This window comes from Nymphalis io, chromosome 20, assembly GCF_905147045.1.
Source record: "Nymphalis io chromosome 20, ilAglIoxx1.1, whole genome shotgun sequence".
NCBI lineage: Eukaryota > Metazoa > Arthropoda > Insecta > Lepidoptera > Nymphalidae > Nymphalis > Nymphalis io.
The window spans coordinates 2,152,425-2,172,284 of NC_065907.1; the positions used below are offsets into that span (position 1 = coordinate 2,152,425).

Consider the following 19,860-nt stretch of genomic DNA (forward strand, 5'->3'; position numbering starts at 1 on the left):
TAAAGGAACTAAACTACTACAAGTTATATTTAAAACTCGTTTACCCCTGCGGCTTGGTGTGTAAGCGAGACGGGGACAGATGATAGGTATCTCCATTTCTGTAACCCTGAAAACGTGTATGCAAAATTTCATGATAATCGATTGAGTAGTAAAGACAAATGAGACGCAAAAATTTATTAATATTATTTAGAATGACACATTTTATAACAAAAAGTACTAATGTTAATTTTCTCCTTATAATATTAATTTAATTATTAGTCACATTGATAACGTTTCCAAGCTAAATGTCTGTGTAAATTAACAAATATCTAATTGATGCAATAATTACAGTTTATCTAGTATTAAAACACTAAAATTATAAATGAATTTTAGTAACACAGTTAACGCAGAACAGGTCACAAGTGCGTTAAAATAACTCGAATAAAATTATTTTATAAATAACTAAATATTAACAAACGAATATAATACGACGTGAATATAAAATTCTCTGACGGCTGAGAATGATATTTATAATGAGATAAAAAATATCTGTGCTTATAATAATAAATAAATGAAATAGTGTTTAATGTTAAATTGTTTTCATCTTTTGTGATATTATACGAAATGGATGTAAAAACTGTTCAAGAACAGCCTAAAGGTGAGTTTTTTGTTATAGAATAGGAAGGCGGACGAACATATGGGCCTAATAGTAAGTGGTCACCAAACGCCTTTAGACATTGGCATTGTAAAAAATTTCAATCATCGCTTATATAGCCAATGCGCCACCAACCTTGGGAACTAAGATTTTATGTTCCTTGTGCCTGTAATTAAACTTTAATTGTTAAAAATATATTGTAATATTTTAATTCATGGATATTTAATAAATAATTTACATATAAAATAGTAAGTCATTGCTATTTTATCGGTAAGATAACAATAATTTATTTTTTTATAATTGGGTTATAACATATAAGGGGGTTATAACATTATTTTTTGCATAAACGTAATAAAAATAATCATATGATATTACTTTTCCATAATTAATGAAGATAAGTTTCATTTTTATTATTTGTATAAAATAATTGGGTATTAAAATAAGTTACCCGTGGCGATGTTTTCATAAGCCATTGTACTAATGTGAAATTTGAACATACGACTATAAAAAACGGGCAGTGGCTATCTTGCAAATCTCAAGTCAATGAAACAAACTGAAATGATTAAAATAAAAATTATTTCGTTCATTTTGACTAATATTATAAATGCGAAAGTGAGTTTGTTTGTTACGCTTCAATGTCTTAACTATTAACTTGATTATCATGATTTTGCTAAACATTGTTAGGAGTACATAAAAGGACATATGATACCTAATTACTTCTCCGCTTCACCTCACACGAGCGAAACCGCGGGCGGAAATTGGCACAAATTAACTTAAAAGTTTTACAACGTGAGAGTTTCAAGATTAATTTATTGCATGAAAGACAATGAGTTGTTTTAATAGTTTTCGAATTATTGTATGTTTTGAGATATCAAAGTTGATTCTTGCTCTTTTCTTGTGAATAAATGTAATTAACGATAACTGTTTAATTATTGCAGATGAAATCGATACAAAAGATCAAATGCAAATTTTGGAGGAAGCTCTAACACTTTGTAAATTCGGAAAATTCCACTTACGACTGTTAGCTGCGACGCTATGCGCAGCTGTGGCTTTAATGACAGTTACGACAACAACTTCGTACATTCTACCAATCGCCGAATGCGATTTAAACATGAATATACTGCACAAAGGAATACTAAACGGGATGCCATTTTTTGGTAAATTATTTTTATATTTAATGTATAACCTATTCGTAATTTATTGAAGAAAAGTGTAAATCGCAGAATGTTTATACGTAATAAAAAAATTAAATAATAATTAATGCATTTTAAAGGTCGTAAATATGTGAATATCTTATTGAAAGATACCCATCGAAATATAATAACATGACGTCGCTCGCTTTTTAAAATGCATGTAAATGAAAGTATTAACATTCACTTTCCTAAGTTATAACGTACAACTTGTTTGTATTATATTCGAGAAATGCTTGAATGTCTTGATGATTTTAACTCACTATAAAATGTATTATTGTTTAAAAAAATATAGGAATAAGATGGCATACGTACTTTTTTAATGCTGGAAAAACGCATTTCACGTTTCCCCCACGGGAACAGCGGGGGGTATGTGGGGCTCGCCTGTGTCCAAGGGGCCGAGTGCGCCCCGAACATCGGAATACCCACTAAAAAATCAGCGGTCTTAACAAGGAGCACAACGGGATCGCTTACGCATGCTACCGTGACGCAGATGGCATACGACTTCTGCTATCCTCCAAGCTTCACTATGTTTATGCATTTAATAAATATATATATACATACATAGATTAGTCGTCTACTTATTAGATGATACATATTGAATAAAGTTTGTAGATGATAATGCGAGACAAGAGTATGTCCTTATTTCAATTTTTTCAGAACGCAATTTTTTTCGTCTTAATCTTCTTTTTATTTTTCATGTATTCCTCAAGGCCAAATAGGAGCAAGTCTTTTCGCAGGATTTTTAATAGACTCATTTGGAAGAAAAATATTCCTAGTAGGCGGTAACGCCATTATATTTGTATGTACAATCATTGAAGGCTCAAGTCAAAACTACACAATGCTCTTAATGACGAAACTTTTAGAAGGAATCGCGTAAGTATTTAAATCAAATTTGAATGGCTTTTAATCAATGGGCTGATATTGCCCAATGGCACTTGTGGGAACTTAGGATTTATTGTCAGTGAATTAACACCTTTAGTGTACAAATTATAAGCACATTTGAACTTTACCCATTGGACATTCACCCATGGGCTAAAATTATGACCAATAGAATATTAAGAAAAATATATTTTTTTATTTTTTCTTTCTACTAAGAGATAATTCGTCGACTTTTTATCTCAAAAAAATGTCAACAAAGCTTAAGTACAAATAAAACTGTTGGTTTATAACAATTTTTGTTTAATTTCAGATTAAGTTTGTGCTTCAGCGCCACATCCTCATATTTAACTGAATTATGTCATTTAAACGTGAGAGATAGATTGCTCATAATGTACTCTGGATTTATATCTGTTGCTCTGATAATTGCCGCTCTCTTAGCCTGGGCGATATTACCGTTAGAATTTAATTATTCACTATTGGAAGGATATTTTCGTAAGTTTTTTTATTATTTATCTATTTATTTTAAATATTTTCTTAGCTCCCAATGTTGGTGGCGCATTGGCGATGTAAAGAAGGTCAATATTTCTAACAGCGCTAATATCTATAGGCGGTGGTGATCGCTTACATAGTCGGCATAGTTGCCAGTCATATATTAAAAAAACATAATAATAACTAAAAATCTATTTAATCAGCGATCTGTTCCAAGCCAAGGAATGCACTCCAAGGAATGCACTCAATCATTTTTAATTTACGAGTAATTATTTGACTTACTACATGTCTGTACACTATGTTATGAAAATCAATACATACACAATTCAAAATCGTACATATTCAATCGCTATGATGATAATAATAATTGGTCTATAAATATTCACTTTTATCCAACGGATATGAATTTGCGGGGCTGGGTTTTAAACATTAGGTCCATGGTCGTCCGATGCGAAAAAAATTACAAAAGATCTTTCTAAAAAACTGGTCCACACTTCTGGTGACCCAAGAGCTGGCGCTTATTTAGTCCAAAGGCTGTCTAGCGTCTTGGGTACAATGCCACATTTGTAATGTGTATTTTGTTCTTTTTATTTTAATTTTATATATTATAAAAATTTCTTTACATAATTTCAACAAAAATAAAATAATTAGTTAATTGGTTTATATACTCAAGCAAGACAAAGTCTTCAGGGTTCTGCTAGAAACTGCATAATTTAATGTATACATACCTAATATATTACAACACTATTGTCCGTATATTTAATAAAATTCTAGATATATGTAGACTAAACATATAATGTTAATCGTTCACTATTGGTCATAAGCAAGGTATGAGATATACACCATCGATTTTACTTATAACCGACCCAGAGAACTAAAATGCTATATCTTTTCCTGTAATTACAATTTCTCCTTCGAGTCGTTCGACATGAAGACGAGGTTTTTTTTTAAAAAATTTACGATTTAGGTTTTGTGAATAAAATACTGTTTATAGTTAAAAAAATAGCATTTACAAGACGTCTATCAATTCCTAAGATTCAAAGACGTTCCCGTGTTCCTGTAATGGGACTGGCCAACTCCCCAAGTCTAGACACGTTTTGTAGCTAAATTAGTGATAAGTGGGAGGTATCTACCCAGATTGCTCAAAGCTCGAAGCAATATTAAATGTTCCGGCTTAACTTACGCTATTTATCAAGAAATTCTCAACGTGTTTTGGATTTATCGTCGCATAGTGACCTAGCAACGGTCTTGTCTACGTGAATTCGATGTTTGAAACAAATAAAACCGGAAGTATTCAAAATAATAATTATGATATTTGTATTTTTTGTGATTAATATATTTTCTAAGCATTTGCTGCCACAGTGAATATTTTTTTGCTTAGTCATAGTTTGGCTGGTAGAGAATGGCGATGAAATTAATACAACTTTATGTATTTAAGTTAACTACTATTAAGCTAACTATTAATGTTTTGTACGGAGTTTGCGACATACTGTATATTTTGATAAATAGCTATATACTAAAAAGGGTTATAATTATTACTTGGAGTGCCAATAAATATGGAAATTGGACAAATATATTTTATTGTTTCAAGTTTTCAATTCTATCGGCAGTACCTATGACTGACTTAATTAATACCTTTATTTGTTTACAGAATTACATTCGTGGAATTTGTTTTTGTATGTATGTTCCGTTTGGAGTTTGTTTGCTTTTATCTTATACTTGTCACTACCAGAAACTCCTAAATATCTCTTGTCACACGGCCGAGAAAAGGAAGCTTTGGAGGTTCTCAAAGGAATATACAGTGAGAATAGTGGAAACAACAAAGACACATATCCGGTAAATTTTCTTTACCTTTAATCTACCATATCATATCATATAATAATATCAGCTTTCTAAGATTTTAGTCAGAGAAAGAGTAGAGATTTTATTTATTTTCTCTTAAGCGGAGCACCTGATAAAACATTTGATATTATTACGATCAGGGTCCTCCTGGATTTTAAATCATTCGCCAATTATTCGAATATCTAAATATTATATTGAGACCAATTTAGATTGTAAATCGATATTCTATAAGTTAAAATATGATTGCTGTTAAGTACCTTTACTGAAGAATTGCTAAATTTTGCCAATACATAATAACATTCAATGATTATTCTTAACAGAAAAAAAATTTTGAAATCAATTCGACTATTATAGTCTATAATGTAATTTATGTTTATAGCTCTGAAAATGTATTTGTTTATAAAATATGTTTATCAAAGTAAAATATACCTTTATGATTGTAATTCACAATAACAGACTCTAATAAACACGTAAACCTGTTTCATTCTAACAAAATGTTGTCATTTCTAACAAAATATTATTTGACGAAATATTACAGGTGACGTCATTAAATATATCTGGAACAATAAAACCAACAAAAGATATCAGCCTCAAAAAACAAATAGTAACTAGCCTATTTGAAGTGAAGGAGCTGTTCCGGAAACCACTAGTCTTTAAGCTAATCCTTTTTTCTTTAGTTACGTTTGCATGTTTAATTGTGTAAGTGACGTTGACTAATTATTTGTTAAATTTTGACTGTCTTGGTGGTTTAGTGTCTAAATCTTGTGGTACCTAGAGTTAGACTAAAAGTATTGGGTTTTTCTGCTGTAAATAAATTCTCAGTAGCCTGGTGTCTGAAATCTGGAGATATTTTCGTGTAAATTACCGCAAAAAGCACGTAAAGCATTGCAATGGTCCTGCGCCGGAACTTTTTATGGTCGTATTGGATTTGCCATCACATAGAGGGTGATCTTGAGTTACCGCACATGCTATCTCCCACACATCACAATATGCGAGACTTTTTCGAGAATGACCACTAGCCATTTGCGATCAGGAGGACATTATGTTTTTTATATAGATTATTATTTAAGTCTTATAAGGGATAATATATATATATATATATATATATATATATATATATATATAGGTAGGCGGACAGCAAATTGGCCACCTGATGGTAGGTGGCTACCAACGCCCATAGATATTGGCATTGTAAGAAATGATAACCCTCGCTTACATCGCCAATGCGCCACCATTCTTGGGAACTAAGATGTTGAGTCCCTTGTACCTGTGTTACACTTTCAATTACACTGGCTCACTCACCCTTCAAACCGGAACACAACAGTACCTAGTCCTTCTGTTTTGCGGTACAATATCTGATCAGTGGATGGTACTTACCCAGACGAACTTGCACAAAGTCTTTCCACCAGTGAAATGAGTATTCCTTCATTATATATAAAATAGTATGAATAACTTACAGGTTTACTTCATTGAGACTTTGGTATCCACAACTATCAACGATTATTGAAAACTATGGCAAAGATAATGGAAATTCAGCTAGATTTTGTGTGATGATAAATGACTACATGGATAATCTAAAACCTGTTATTACAAATGCAACGGAAACACTCGAGTGTGTCCCGGTAGGTCAATGAACTTCATTGCTTTATTTTCATAATAATAATAATAATTAATTTACTATATTTAATCAAATAAACTTCATTCTATACAATAAAAAAAACATCGTATATATACCTCTAAAAAAATGAGCAAGCAATATTATCAGATAAAAGTCTACAACCAGTCTGCTTTGCTAAATAAGGCATATTATTCCATAGCGCAAAATTATATAAATGATAAAAAAGCGTGGATCTTTATATGATTTTCAAGCAAGATAGGTAGAAATTTTATTGTATTTGATTGAAATTGCCGATTCAAAAAAAAAGGTTAAAAAAGAGTTACTACTGAGTTTCTTGCCGGTTCTTCTCGGTAGAATCTAGATTCCATACCGGTGGTAGCTTTGCATTGAATTCAATATGTTTCATGATGATTCAAAAGTGTCCTTATTCCCTACTTGTATAAACAATTATTTGATAGATTGCTATACGCTAAAAATCCAAAAACACGAACCATCAATGCAATAAGGTCAGTAAAGTCAGGTTCATCTTCCTGATTTTGAATGGAGAAAAAACTCACGATCACTTTCAATACATATGAATGGAATGGAATGGACTCTAATAAAATCCAATTTTGTTCTAGTATTAATATTTTTCCTCATCTTTCCAGAAACTAAGTGGAAGTGAAACTTACATGAATGGAATTATTTTGGGAATCGCCGCCGTAATTAGCGTCGGAATCAGTGGACTTCTTGTGGATTATATTGGACAAAAAGTTTTGATGTTTATTATTTTAATTCTAAGCTCGATTTGTTCAACTGTACTATATTGGACAAATGCACCATTACAAATAGCTGTATTGATATCTTGTTCTGTATCTTTGCTGCAGGCCGCATTATGTCTACAGCAAAACCTTTTTGTTCGTTTTTTCCCTACAAATTTAAGGTTATTAATATTAAGTAGTAAATTTAAGTTTAATAATAATAAGTAGTTATAATTAGTTCTTGTCATATTATCACATCTATAATATTTATATATATATAGACATCATTATTCATATGTTTATACAGTATATATTTATATATTTCATTTCAATAAACTTTAATTTTTTTTACATTTATTTTGTCTAACAAACAAATAGGCTGGTAAATAGTAAATGCCCACCAAAAGACATTCGCAATACAAAACGTACCGACCATACTATATACTCGTACTTTCAATGCATTCCTAAACATGATCTGAAATGCTATTTTACGTCGCAATGTACATAACTACACTGGTTGCTTACATAAATAAACTGCCTTATGTCAATAAGTCACCATGATATGCGTCTATTAATTTATAATTACACATTAGTAAATGGTTCTTACTTAATCAGAGCCTTATTTTTTTATGTTTTAGAGCCCTTGCAGTGTCGATTATAATAATGATTGGACGTATGGGGTCATTGACCGGTAATATAATTTTTCCAATTTTATTGAACGTGGGATGTATGGCACCATTTATATTGGCATCTGTTGTACCTTTAGGTATGTAATTTTATTTATTTATTACAATAATATTTACAATTCTTTAAAACGCTACTGCATCGTCAGTGTTATGACCAGCAACTCGCCATTCTGCAATCAAACAGCAATACATTTCATTGCTATGTAAACAGTTGGTGTCCCAATACATAGAGGCATACATACAGACATAAAAACTTAAGCTTTGTAAATTGGGGTGGTGTATAAGGGCTGAGGGACCAATTACCATCAGGTACAGCAATTACTCATCTATCTTAAAAAAATATGTAAAAATGGAGTACTTTCTCTTGTCTTTCTGAAAAAGCCTTTGTCTACAATTTCAATGTATGAAATAAACTGTAATTTCAATATAATGTTTAATCAAATCATCGTGCACCGTTGTCGTTGCTGACGCATTCGTAATTAAGGATACATTTTTTTCTAAGAAAAAATAAAATGTTAGGTATGTGTTTTTCATACCTAACACACACAAATAAAGCTATACACTACTATTCACACTCATTGAATATTTTGCTAAAATAATTGGAATTGCATGTCAAAAGGGAAATGCTGTCAGCATACTTGCCAGTATATTTGCACTATTTAATTTAATTTGCTATCATTTTATAATAAAAATATAAATATATTATCTATTTCAGGTATAGCAATCCTCGTTTATTTTTTACCAAACGTAAGCAAGGACAACAAAAAAACTGGAGATAAGTGATTGAAAATGAATATAATTATTATGTATTAATTTATTATAATTATTTGCGAGTACGTTTTTGTTTTTTATCAGTAGAATAATTATAATGCTGACAAATTTAAACGATCTTTTTTATAATTGAATTTAAAATAATTTATTTGAATGGAATATAGTATATTTTTATAGCCAATGATAAATTTGATTCGAAATTTGAATTGAATATGACTGTGTATGATCCAAAGACAATTCGTCATCAAAAATACTTTCAAATCCCGAGAAGGGTTAAAACAATTAATATTTTTTTTAAATAATTTACTTTTTTAATTTATTTCCAATCTCTGGTCAATCGTCTGGGTAGGTACTACCCACTTATCAGATATTCTACCGGCAAACAGCAATACTTGGAATTTTTTTGTTTCGGTGAAGGGTGATCGAGCCAGTATACAGTGCACATGGCATCATCAAGGTGTCTACAGGCAAAAGGTAAATAACATCTTAGTTCCCAAGGTTGGTGGCGTATTGGTAATGTATGGTAAATATTTCATACAGTGCCATTGGCACTTATGGACGGTGGTGACCTAAAGTGGTATCATAAGGTGGCCTTTCGTCTAACGAAATAAATAGACGGACAAAAGAATAAATAAAAATATCGAAAAAAGTAACATAGAAAAAAAAATTACCATATAAAATTTTGCCATTTTACTTTACATACCATACCATAGGTAGGTACCATATGTAGGTACCATATGTATATAATAATTCAATAATATGTAGTAAATCTGTATATAAATGCTATTTAACAGTTTACAAATTTCAAAAATACTTTGTGTTAGAGTAACCCCACTAAACTTTTATAGTAAAAAGTATTGAACTTATTCAAAACTGTTTTCAAGTCAAATAATAATTCTGTTTTTTTAGTGCAATATAAATAATAATTACTACACTCCGCTTGTGAAGCTATTCTTAACAGAAAAGAACTACCCTACAATAAACATTTAATCAAAGAAAAATCAACATAGAACAAAATATTCTGCACACGTTCCTATAACTCGAGTCAGCGTAAAAGTAATTAATTGGGAAAATAGTTTTTCCACACCCTTATAAATGTTATTCATATCACGATTCCATAGGGAAATCGTTGGTTTGTCAGGACGTAAGCAATTGAGTCAATTGGACTGCTGGGCTGTTCTGTAAAATAAACAAAAATATATATCTATGGAAAAATATCAAATGTGTTCTGAAGAGAATTTGGTTAAATTATTAACTAACAATGCACTAAGTTAATAAATAATAATGATAATATTAATTATTTAGTACCAGAGAATTCGCGTGATTTGACCCGCGTTACAGCCCCACCCATGTGTATTTTAGCATGTTGTTACATAGCTTATAGCCTTTCTTAATAAATAGGACATCCAACGGAAGATTTTTTTTTAAACTGGCGCGATTATACTTTGCGTCAAGCTTATAAATTGCAAGCAATATAGAAAGGTCAATGGTAGCCATACTAGATACAGGTACAATATTCATTTTAATTAAAACCTGTTAATTTTTTTTATTGAAAACTTATTCGGTTATAGTTGAGTTATATGAGTCAATTGAATAAAAACAACATCGAAAATACGAATGTATATATTCGTAATTTTTTTAAAAGAAATAAGAACCTGAAACCGTGTTTATATCAAAACAAATACGCCCTTATAAATTGAGTTACTATGTTTTTCTCCATAAGTCCTTGTTTTAGTTAACAATAAAAGGTGTAATAAAGTAACACACCTGCAAGATTTCGGGTGTTACAGGTGTCCTTAGGTGGCGTCACTTTCCAGTAGGTGAGTCTCCTGCTCGTTTGCCCATTCTTACATAAAAAAAAAACTATAAATGTGTAAAAAATTAAATATAATATTAGTCATCGTTTTAGATAGAAAAAGTATAGAAATCAGGTCACGTGTCGTGTAAGGGACGCGCAGAATTTGAAATTTTGCTAACCTTAGGCGCGCCTTTAATGTAAATATACTCATCTATTGTTTGAAATATCTTGTCAAGTCAATGTTGTTCGTAAATTACTTTGTAAAAACAATATCATAATTACATCTTCAGACATGATTCTTATCTTTATTTTTAATCAATTTTTTGTTTCATTATTTAAAATATAATGACGCATTTGCAACGATGCAAGTAAATTATCCTCTAAAACGTAATTAATTTTTATATACAAACATATATACTTTTATATAATATATACATGTCGAAACTAAAATAAAATCACTAGTGTTACTGTAGTTAAATATTATATAGCCGCCACGAGACACTCGCGTTGATATTAAGCTTTGAAAGTATTGTTTATTAAAAGAATTTATAAATAAATATAAAGTAAAGTAAATAAACAGTTTCGTTAATAAGCTCAATATATTTAAAGAAATAAACAAAATCATTACGAAACATTTCAACTTGTAAGCGAAATGAAAAAAAATGTTTAGGAATATAAAATGTTGTGTATCTGACACAAGATTTTCAATATTTCTATATAGCGCTTGTACCAATGTACTTGAATTTACATAAATATAGAATTCACGAAATTTCGGCATAGAATCGTATTTATATCGCACGATAAGCTCCCGTGACTTTGTTTGTTGGACTTCAAAATCGAGTCGTATATTAATATTTGAGTATGACTTACAGACATAATTAATACATAATTTCGAGAGAACAAAAATTAGAATTCGTAATTATCTAAAACGCTATTACTAATTTTTTATAATGTAGTTTTAACCAAGAAGTGATTATTTATTATTATTTGTTGGTAAACAAACCACCAAGAAGTCAAACGAATATTTTAAAATAATATAGTTAATTATGCGATTAGCGCAGGACCGGGAGAATTAGCGTCTGTGTCCCATGTCCAGCAGTGGATTAATGTGGGCTGAATATGATGATGATGATGATAGTTAAAAAGAAAATAAATAATTTGATTTGATTTAGACGATTATTTTCATGGATTATAATTATATATATGGATCCAAAATATATATAACATACAGACATAACACATTACAAATGAATAGAAAATAACAATAAATGCCTTCAAAATACAGCGATTGATTAACTGTCATTGGCCGAAAGAGCACAATAGTATTAATTCTGACGTTTGAAACAAATTAATTTATGATTCGTGCATTAGTTTCGGCTTTTGATGTTAGCATAAGAATGACAATTCAATTGGATACTTGAATAATTTTACTGTCATAAATAGATAAATCATCAAAATATTTTATGAACATTATAACAAAAAAATGTATTATTTTTTCATAATAATTAAATATATGTAAATATTGAATTAAAAAAAAAAAAAGTGGTACTCAATTTGTCTGTACATTTTTTTTTAAAATCTATTTTCAGGTAGTTATATCTCCATTAAGCCCTATCTTAACACTTTCTGGAACAGTGAACGCCTAAAGACGTGTGTCTAGTGTAGTACAGTACACTAAACACACGTCTATAAGCGTGTACCGCAGTGTTAATTTCGTTGGTATTGGACAAATTTGTGTTGCTCCTAACATTCTCCCCAAACAGAGGGACGCCTCAGGCCAGAAGTGGGACTTAAGGAGACTGATGTTTACCTTTTTTATGGGTTTATAAATAATTAATTGTCAGTGATCGGCAAGGATATAACATAGAGATGTTACAATATCTTAACTACGTTATTTTATGCAGGTATAAAACCTGCCAGAAGTTTCTTTTCCGGCAAAGCAAACTTAGCATAGACAGCTTAATAGATTTATTAGATAGGTGTATCGCTACGTGGTAGAGCTTTATGCAAGCCCATCTTTGGGTGGTAGTGATTTTACTATCAATAAGTAAGAGTAATAATATTAATAATGTCCTCCAGACCGACTTCGGCCACGGTGGCCAATCTCAAGAGAGATTAGCCAACTACGCAGGAGATATTATAGTTTACAAGTGTGTGCACAAACACAAGTGCACTCTCTATTCCCTAAATCTCATAATCCGATGGGACGGCTATCCGACACGACCGGAAAGAGTTCAGGCGCAGGATCAACGGCTTTACACGCTTTCCGAGGCACGGGAGTGTACACACTTCCAACTTCCAGACTTCGGTCCGCTATTGAGAATAAGTAAGAGTAATGCTTCTATGTCGAATAAAGTATTGTAATTTTGATTTTGAACATCAGGTGGCCCAATTGTCCGTCCACCTACCTATAACATAAAAAAGATAGATTTAGATTAATTATAATATAAGTTCACGAGGCACTTTGAGAATTTTGTGTGTACTTGTTAATGATGTACATATAAACCAGTGTACAAAATATGTGAATTGATTCTTAATGTAGTATTATTAGTGAACTAAATGAGTAAATAATAATAATAAAAATATAAATAGAGCTATAACATCATCTCAACTTGTAGGTGTATGATTATTTATTTAGGTGAAGTGCTGCCATGGATACCATTTGCATTTATCGCCTCGATAACCGTGGCAGTGATGCCACATAAAAAAAATAAGGCATAAGTAGGATAACAGCAGCTGAATAGTACAATGCCTGCCTTACTTTCATTACACAAGCTCGAGATGAATAGTTTCTTGTTTCAACCCTAAATCGTTTTATTACCCAAAAATTATTCAAGGACATACAAATACACACAGACATACAAATTTATGAGTTGGTCAAAGTCGAATTCACCTCATGACGTACCTACGTCATTACACGTATTTACGACTTACCGAGGAGAGCAGGACACCCGAGAGACATCTGAGAGTCGAGATAGCCTAGTGGTTAGAACGCGTGAATCTTAACCGATGATCGTGGGTTGAAACCCGTGCAAGCACCACTGAATTATTATGTGCTTAATATGTATGTTTATAATTCATCTCGTGCTTGACGGTGAAGGAAAACATCGCGAGGAAACCTGCATGTGTCTAATTTCATTAAAATTCTGCCTCATGTGTATTCTACTAACCCGCATTGGAACAGCGTGCTCCTCAAAAGGGAGAGGAGGCCTTAGCCCAGCAGTGAGACATTCACAGGCTGTTACTGTTTTACTGTTTTATACAAATTTATACACATAAACGTAAAAATAACATGTATGCATCACATTTGTGTGTATAATCATATTAGGTGTGAAAATATATGATTATAAGCAACAAAGCAATATTAACCAAAATTACAATGTGCTCTCTGAAGTATGATGAAGCACTCACCCATACTCAGAACACGTACAATTGATCCTTTGAAACACAACCTCTGTTATACCAGCGTTATAGTTATATCTATTTCTATTAGCCATTACTCGCTCACTGGTCGAACTTCGAGCTTAATTAATCACAACTAAAGTTGTTGCCCTGACTTTATATATAAAATGTCATTGCTGTGATACTACAAATTATATTTGGCTATAAAAATAGAGACATCACGATTTAAGAAGCTGATCGATTTCACGTTGCTTCAATTCATCTTACTAAGAGCAAGCACCGTTGATAGTTGTTACAGTTGCATTATAAAAACACAAACATGTGTTGTAATTGCATGTAAGATATTCTTTAAATTTTTAACTATATACATATATGTACACATTAATTTTATTAATAAGAATGTAATGGAGCGGTGACCACTTGCCATCACGTGTCCCATTAGCTCGTCCGCCAATAACATAAAAAAAATTATAAGAAGTATAAGTTACATTATTTTTAATCCCAATTGATTACATTTCATATTTGGTAAGGTTACCAAACAAAAATAGGTGTAAGATATTATTTTCTAAAAAGCTGAATATATCTTTTTTCCATTTATATGAAAGATAAAGAAAATGTATAACGGTGTTAGAACCCAAGAAAATATCAAAAAATGCATGATTGGTTTTTAAGAGTGGAGACAAAGAAGGTGGTTTTTCACATATGACCAGTTGACTAAAAAGAAATCATGACCATTTTATTTAATATAGTTTATGTGAAATTCATATTGTATACATTTCGGCTTTCTACATTCTTCAATATAAACTTTAACTATACCAAGCATTACATTCCTCTGTGCGCGCAATATTTTTAAAAAGTGATACAAAATTTTCTCCTCACGTATTAATATATAGATTACCGTATGTACAGTCAGAAATACATTTGCACTAAGCTAAGCCAAATTGCTCGCTTACCGGTATAATATTCCAACTGTAATCGATATAAACCCTTGTTAACTGGCAATTACAATATTATTTTCCATTGTAAGCCTTAAATTTATTAAAGATATAACTCTTTTTTAAATTGAATATAGTATTGCTCTAAATACTTGGTTAACACGCTTTATCCAAAACCATCTGGATATGTATCACTTAATACCTTTTACTACCAAGCAGCAATATTTGTATACTTGTTGGAATCCGATTTGAAGGGTAAGCCAACCATTGTTATTGCAAAACAATAGTGGCGTACATAACCCAGAAATGGGCCGTACCTACATAGTTATGATTCGTCGCAGAGCCATGTACACAAAGCCTTAGGATATTGTCTATATAGATAGATGTTTTGATAGATAGATGTTTTGCTACATACCTTTCGATAAATTGACAAATTGCTTAACAGACAATTTCAGAAGTTGGACATATTTTTACTAAAAATATAATATTAGAAATTAGACGATTAGTTAGACAATAAGTTTTCAATTATAATTTTTGTAAATAGTAAATGTTCTATAAAATTATGCTATGATCAAAATATACGGAAAAATATTTTATTGTCGCTTGACTTTTAATTTAATACTGTAGAACAATGATTCAAAAGTACTTTTATGAGCCTACTTGAACAAAGATTTTTGATTTCAATTAATGGTCAGCTCAACGAGTAACTCGATTCAATTTATAGCATAAAATTTTCCATATGTTATATCTTAGCTTAGAGCAATAATCTCAAACATTATCAATGGAAAATAACTTAAACAATGAGGTTTTATATATTATAATAATTTCTGTAGTTAGAAGAAAAATTCAACCATATTCTTTTCATTCTGATACAAATATATAGGGTCATTGCGCTGGCAGGAACCGTTAAGTCCTTTGATTTAATACCGCGGTATCCCCAATAGACGAACACTGCAATGCGGTACGGTTTACCTGTAACTGCATGTGGAATTTAAAAAACGGAGCCATTGAAAGACTACTAATGCAATGTATAAGTAATAGATAACCTAAAACAGATTATAAAGAAAGTTCTGGCAAGGAGTGGCTTAGTCCGGTACATTGCGCGTTTAGGGATTTGCAAACTTTAGAATTTCTTAAGAATAATAAATTCTTACTTGTTTCTTTAGAATAACTTCGACGAACTTTAATAAAACTACAAAATTAGCGTCTATTCATAAAAATGCTAGAGCCGAAATGACCCTGAAGTTTATGGGTTATAGTCCAAGTAAGAACTACCGAATTACCGTGTGCTTAAGTTTTTCTTACAATTCATGTCTTTTTCAGCGCTCAAGGAAAATAAATCATATGTGAAAAAAAATGATATGTGTCGGATAAAATTCTGTCACATGCTTACCACAAAATTATGCTAATAAACTTCAAGCCGCAGTGGGTCATCTTTTATGATATATGTAAGAAACATTCCTTACTTCGCCAATGCATCACCAACCTGAGGAACTAAGGTGTAGTGTCCCTTGGCCTTTAGTTAAACTGGCTTATTCATCCTTCAAACCAGAACGCACATTACTAAGTATTGCTATTTAGCGGTAGATAAACCAGACGGGCTCACACAAAGCCGTACCACCTAGAAGATTTTACAAACTTTTATTTTAACTTACATAAAGAACATGGATTATTATTGTATACATTAGGTAATAAATACAATGAGTATTTAAATATATCAAAATTGGGCATATTATGATAGACATATATATTATTATTTAGTTAGTTTATTTTTTTCTTCAGTCTAAACTCAGGCGAATATGTAAATACCTAACACAAATAAAAAATTACTGGTGGTAGGGCTTTGTGCACTGGTGGTAGGGCTTTGTGCAAGCTCGTCTGGGTAGGTACCACCCACTCATCAGATATTCTACCGCAAAACAGCAATACTTGATATTGTTGTGTTCCGGTTTGAAGGATGAGTGAGCCAGTGTAATTACAGGCACAAGGGACATAAAATCTTAGTTCCTAAGGTTGGTGGCGCATTGGCTATAAGCGATGGTTGACATTTCTTACAATGCCAATGTCTAAGGGCGTTTGGTGACCACTTACCATCAGGTGGCCCATATGCTCATCCACCTTCCTATTCTATAAAAAAAAATATATATATACGAAAAACATCTTTTTGCAATCGGTACACGATAAAGTTATTTTAGTTAAAAAAAGTCTTACAATTAGAAATGTAGTGTTACCACACCACCACGTTGTTGGTGTTTTTTATTTATCTATATGTTTGTGTGTCTATTTTATATTTTGAGACAACATTTTGTGAATTTTATAAACTATTTCTGTTTTTTTTTGCTTTCGCTAATTAATGCCTTTTTAGTGATATTAGATAAATTAACACACATACAATATAATCATCTGAAAATCTGTATTTAATATATTTTACTTCAGCAAAATTAATATAAAATTAGCAGAAATATTTTAATGAAAATAAGTGAATAAGTATTTCAGGATTTCATAAAATTCAACCTCTCAAGGCATGAAAAGGGTTCGCTAAGTTTGTGAGATGACATAATTTTCTCTAATCAAATAACACTAATATTTACCGTTTAATCAGTCTTTATAGCGTTATGATTTCAAATTATTTTATTCTCTAATACAAGGGGAATAGGGCTTATTTATGTTTGCACACACACATGTGTGCTATGATATTTTAATTTAACGTAATTTAAAAATTACGATTGTATTTTGTTATTGTGTTTGTCTATCAGCATTATCGGAACAGTACGTTATTTCAGTGAAGCCTAATAAGATTTATGAAGATAAGATCAGAGACTATTTTGAAATAAAACTTATAAAATATTAAACATTATAAATTAGAATTACGAAGAAAGTAGCAAAAAATAAGGCATATTATTATTAACATCAAATGGAAAGTCAATAAAAAAACTGAATATATAAATATTTATTACCAACAAAAAACTTAAAATCATATCCGTTTTAATTTAGAAAGAAAGAAGGAACTATGTACTGCCACACACACTATATTTAAAAAAAAGTATTTTTTTTCATAAAGTTGTTACCAAGAATGTGAATAAGCAAATTGTTAAATACATTTAATTATTAATTTATTAAACATATTCTATACTACATATATTTCAAAAAAAATCTTTATGAATCGAAACATTTTCAACCATTTCAATTATGTAACATAAGTTAAATTGTTTTTATCTATAATATTGTTTTCTACAGTTACAACACTGTTGGGAGTCATTCCAATATAATATCGAACTCCGGAAATACTGTAATATTTCATTCATTCTTTATTTATTTTTTATTACTTTCATACAAATGCCTCATTTCTATTTCAATTGCAAATCAAAACAAAATATAATTTATTGAAGTAGGCTCTCGTGAGCACTTGTGAATCTTCATTTTATTAGATTAAATTAAATGTACAGCTACCACCGCGTTGGATCGTAGATTCTACCGAATAACCACCAAGAAACTCATCAGTTACTCTTGCTCAACAAACAAATATACATATGTATTTACACAAGTATTATACGGCTGAATAAAACACTTGCGATAATTATGTTTGTGTATCTGTTAGATATGAAGACATTGTTTTTATGCAAATTCACCTAATTGATGTAATCAGTTGATAAGCTTAAAGCCATATAAATAAACCGCTTCCAACTGTTTACTTATTCAAAATAATGTACCAAATAGAAAATTCGAATCGATTTTAAAAACTTCTTATAAGTTTTCTCTGCTGATATTTTTTTATATATGACGAGCATATGGCCCACCTGATGGTAAGTGGTCACTAACGCCCATAGACATTGGCATCGTAAGAAATGTGAACCATTGCTTACATCGCCAATGCGCCACCAACCTTGGGAACTAAGATGTTATATCCCTTGTGCCTGTACCTGTACAAACCGGAACACAACAATACCAAGTTCTGCTGTTTTACGGAAGAATACCTGATGCGTGGGTGGTACCTACCCAGACGAGCTTGCACAAACCTCTACCACCAATAAAAATGTTCATTAATTGAATTGCCGTTTTCAGTCTTGCATCTATTTGATATAAATATATCAAAAATTTGACTACACTTAAAAGCAATCTAGAATTGTTTATCGTCAAACAGAAAGCGTCAACTTGCGTACAAATAATCGCATATTAGAATCTTCTTGTTATGAAAGAGTTGAGATCCTGAGCAATGATATGACTTAGTTAGTCAGCCAACAGCGTTTTCAAACTAAAAAAAAACACATTGAGTGCAAATCACTTTAGACTTTATTTGCACTGTACTTGCCGTACAGTATTATATCATGAACAAAGTGAAGTCGTAAATACTAAACGAGAATAATAATTAAAAACAAAACTTTATTTGGGTCTCCTAAATTAAATGAGGAAAGAGAATACGATGAACTTCTTTAAGTGACAGAAAATTCAACAGATAGATAATCTAATACAAGACTCATAGCGGTGTTGAGTTGCAGATACGATTATAAAAAAACTAATGTTTAATCAATTAAAATTTAAAAATAATGTTACTTAATGAAGTATATAATGAGTCAATTATTTGAACGTCGCGATATTTGCTTAACATTTTTCCGTTATCTTAAATAATTAGCACTACCATCAGGTAGGGTAGTAACCCTACCTATCTACCTTGGCCTTACGCATGAACTACTTGGCCCTACAGACAGAATACTGTTTATTGTTATTCACAAGGCGTCCGGTATTATCCAAAGTTAGTTGCTTATCTCCCAAGACTCAGGCTTAAGGAAGGTATCCCCTCCGGACACGAGTGTCGTTTATTTCAGTTTATATTTGAAAAAAAAATGATAGATATATATTTTGTATTTTTTACGTT

General features: G+C 31.0%; 1 protein-coding gene across 1 annotated transcript; it reads left to right on the forward strand.

Moving 5' to 3' along the window:
* The first annotated feature begins 390 nt into the window (after window positions 1–390).
* Window positions 391–8,960, forward strand: LOC126776492 (synaptic vesicle glycoprotein 2C-like). Its single transcript, XM_050499059.1, has 10 exons — window positions 391–637; window positions 1,573–1,791; window positions 2,538–2,700; window positions 3,017–3,198; window positions 4,847–5,031; window positions 5,576–5,736; window positions 6,497–6,659; window positions 7,303–7,577; window positions 8,034–8,161; window positions 8,797–8,960. Exons 1-10 carry the CDS (start codon window positions 604–606, stop codon window positions 8,862–8,864), a joined length of 1,578 nt encoding a protein of 525 aa, XP_050355016.1. The 5' UTR covers window positions 391–603; the 3' UTR covers window positions 8,865–8,960.
* The last annotated feature ends 10,900 nt before the right edge of the window (window positions 8,961–19,860 follow it).

Bases quoted from the DNA above. Each gene is read 5' to 3' on its own strand.
- LOC126776492 (XM_050499059.1), top strand. From the start codon at position 604: ATGGATGTAAAAACTGTTCAAGAACAGCCTAAAG. The intron at 3,199-4,846 runs GTAAGTTTTTTT...ATTTGTTTACAG, and splicing joins ACTATTGGAAGGATATTTTC to AATTACATTCGTGGAATTTG. The intron at 7,578-8,033 runs GTTATTAATATT...TTTATGTTTTAG, and splicing joins TTTTTCCCTACAAATTTAAG to AGCCCTTGCAGTGTCGATTA.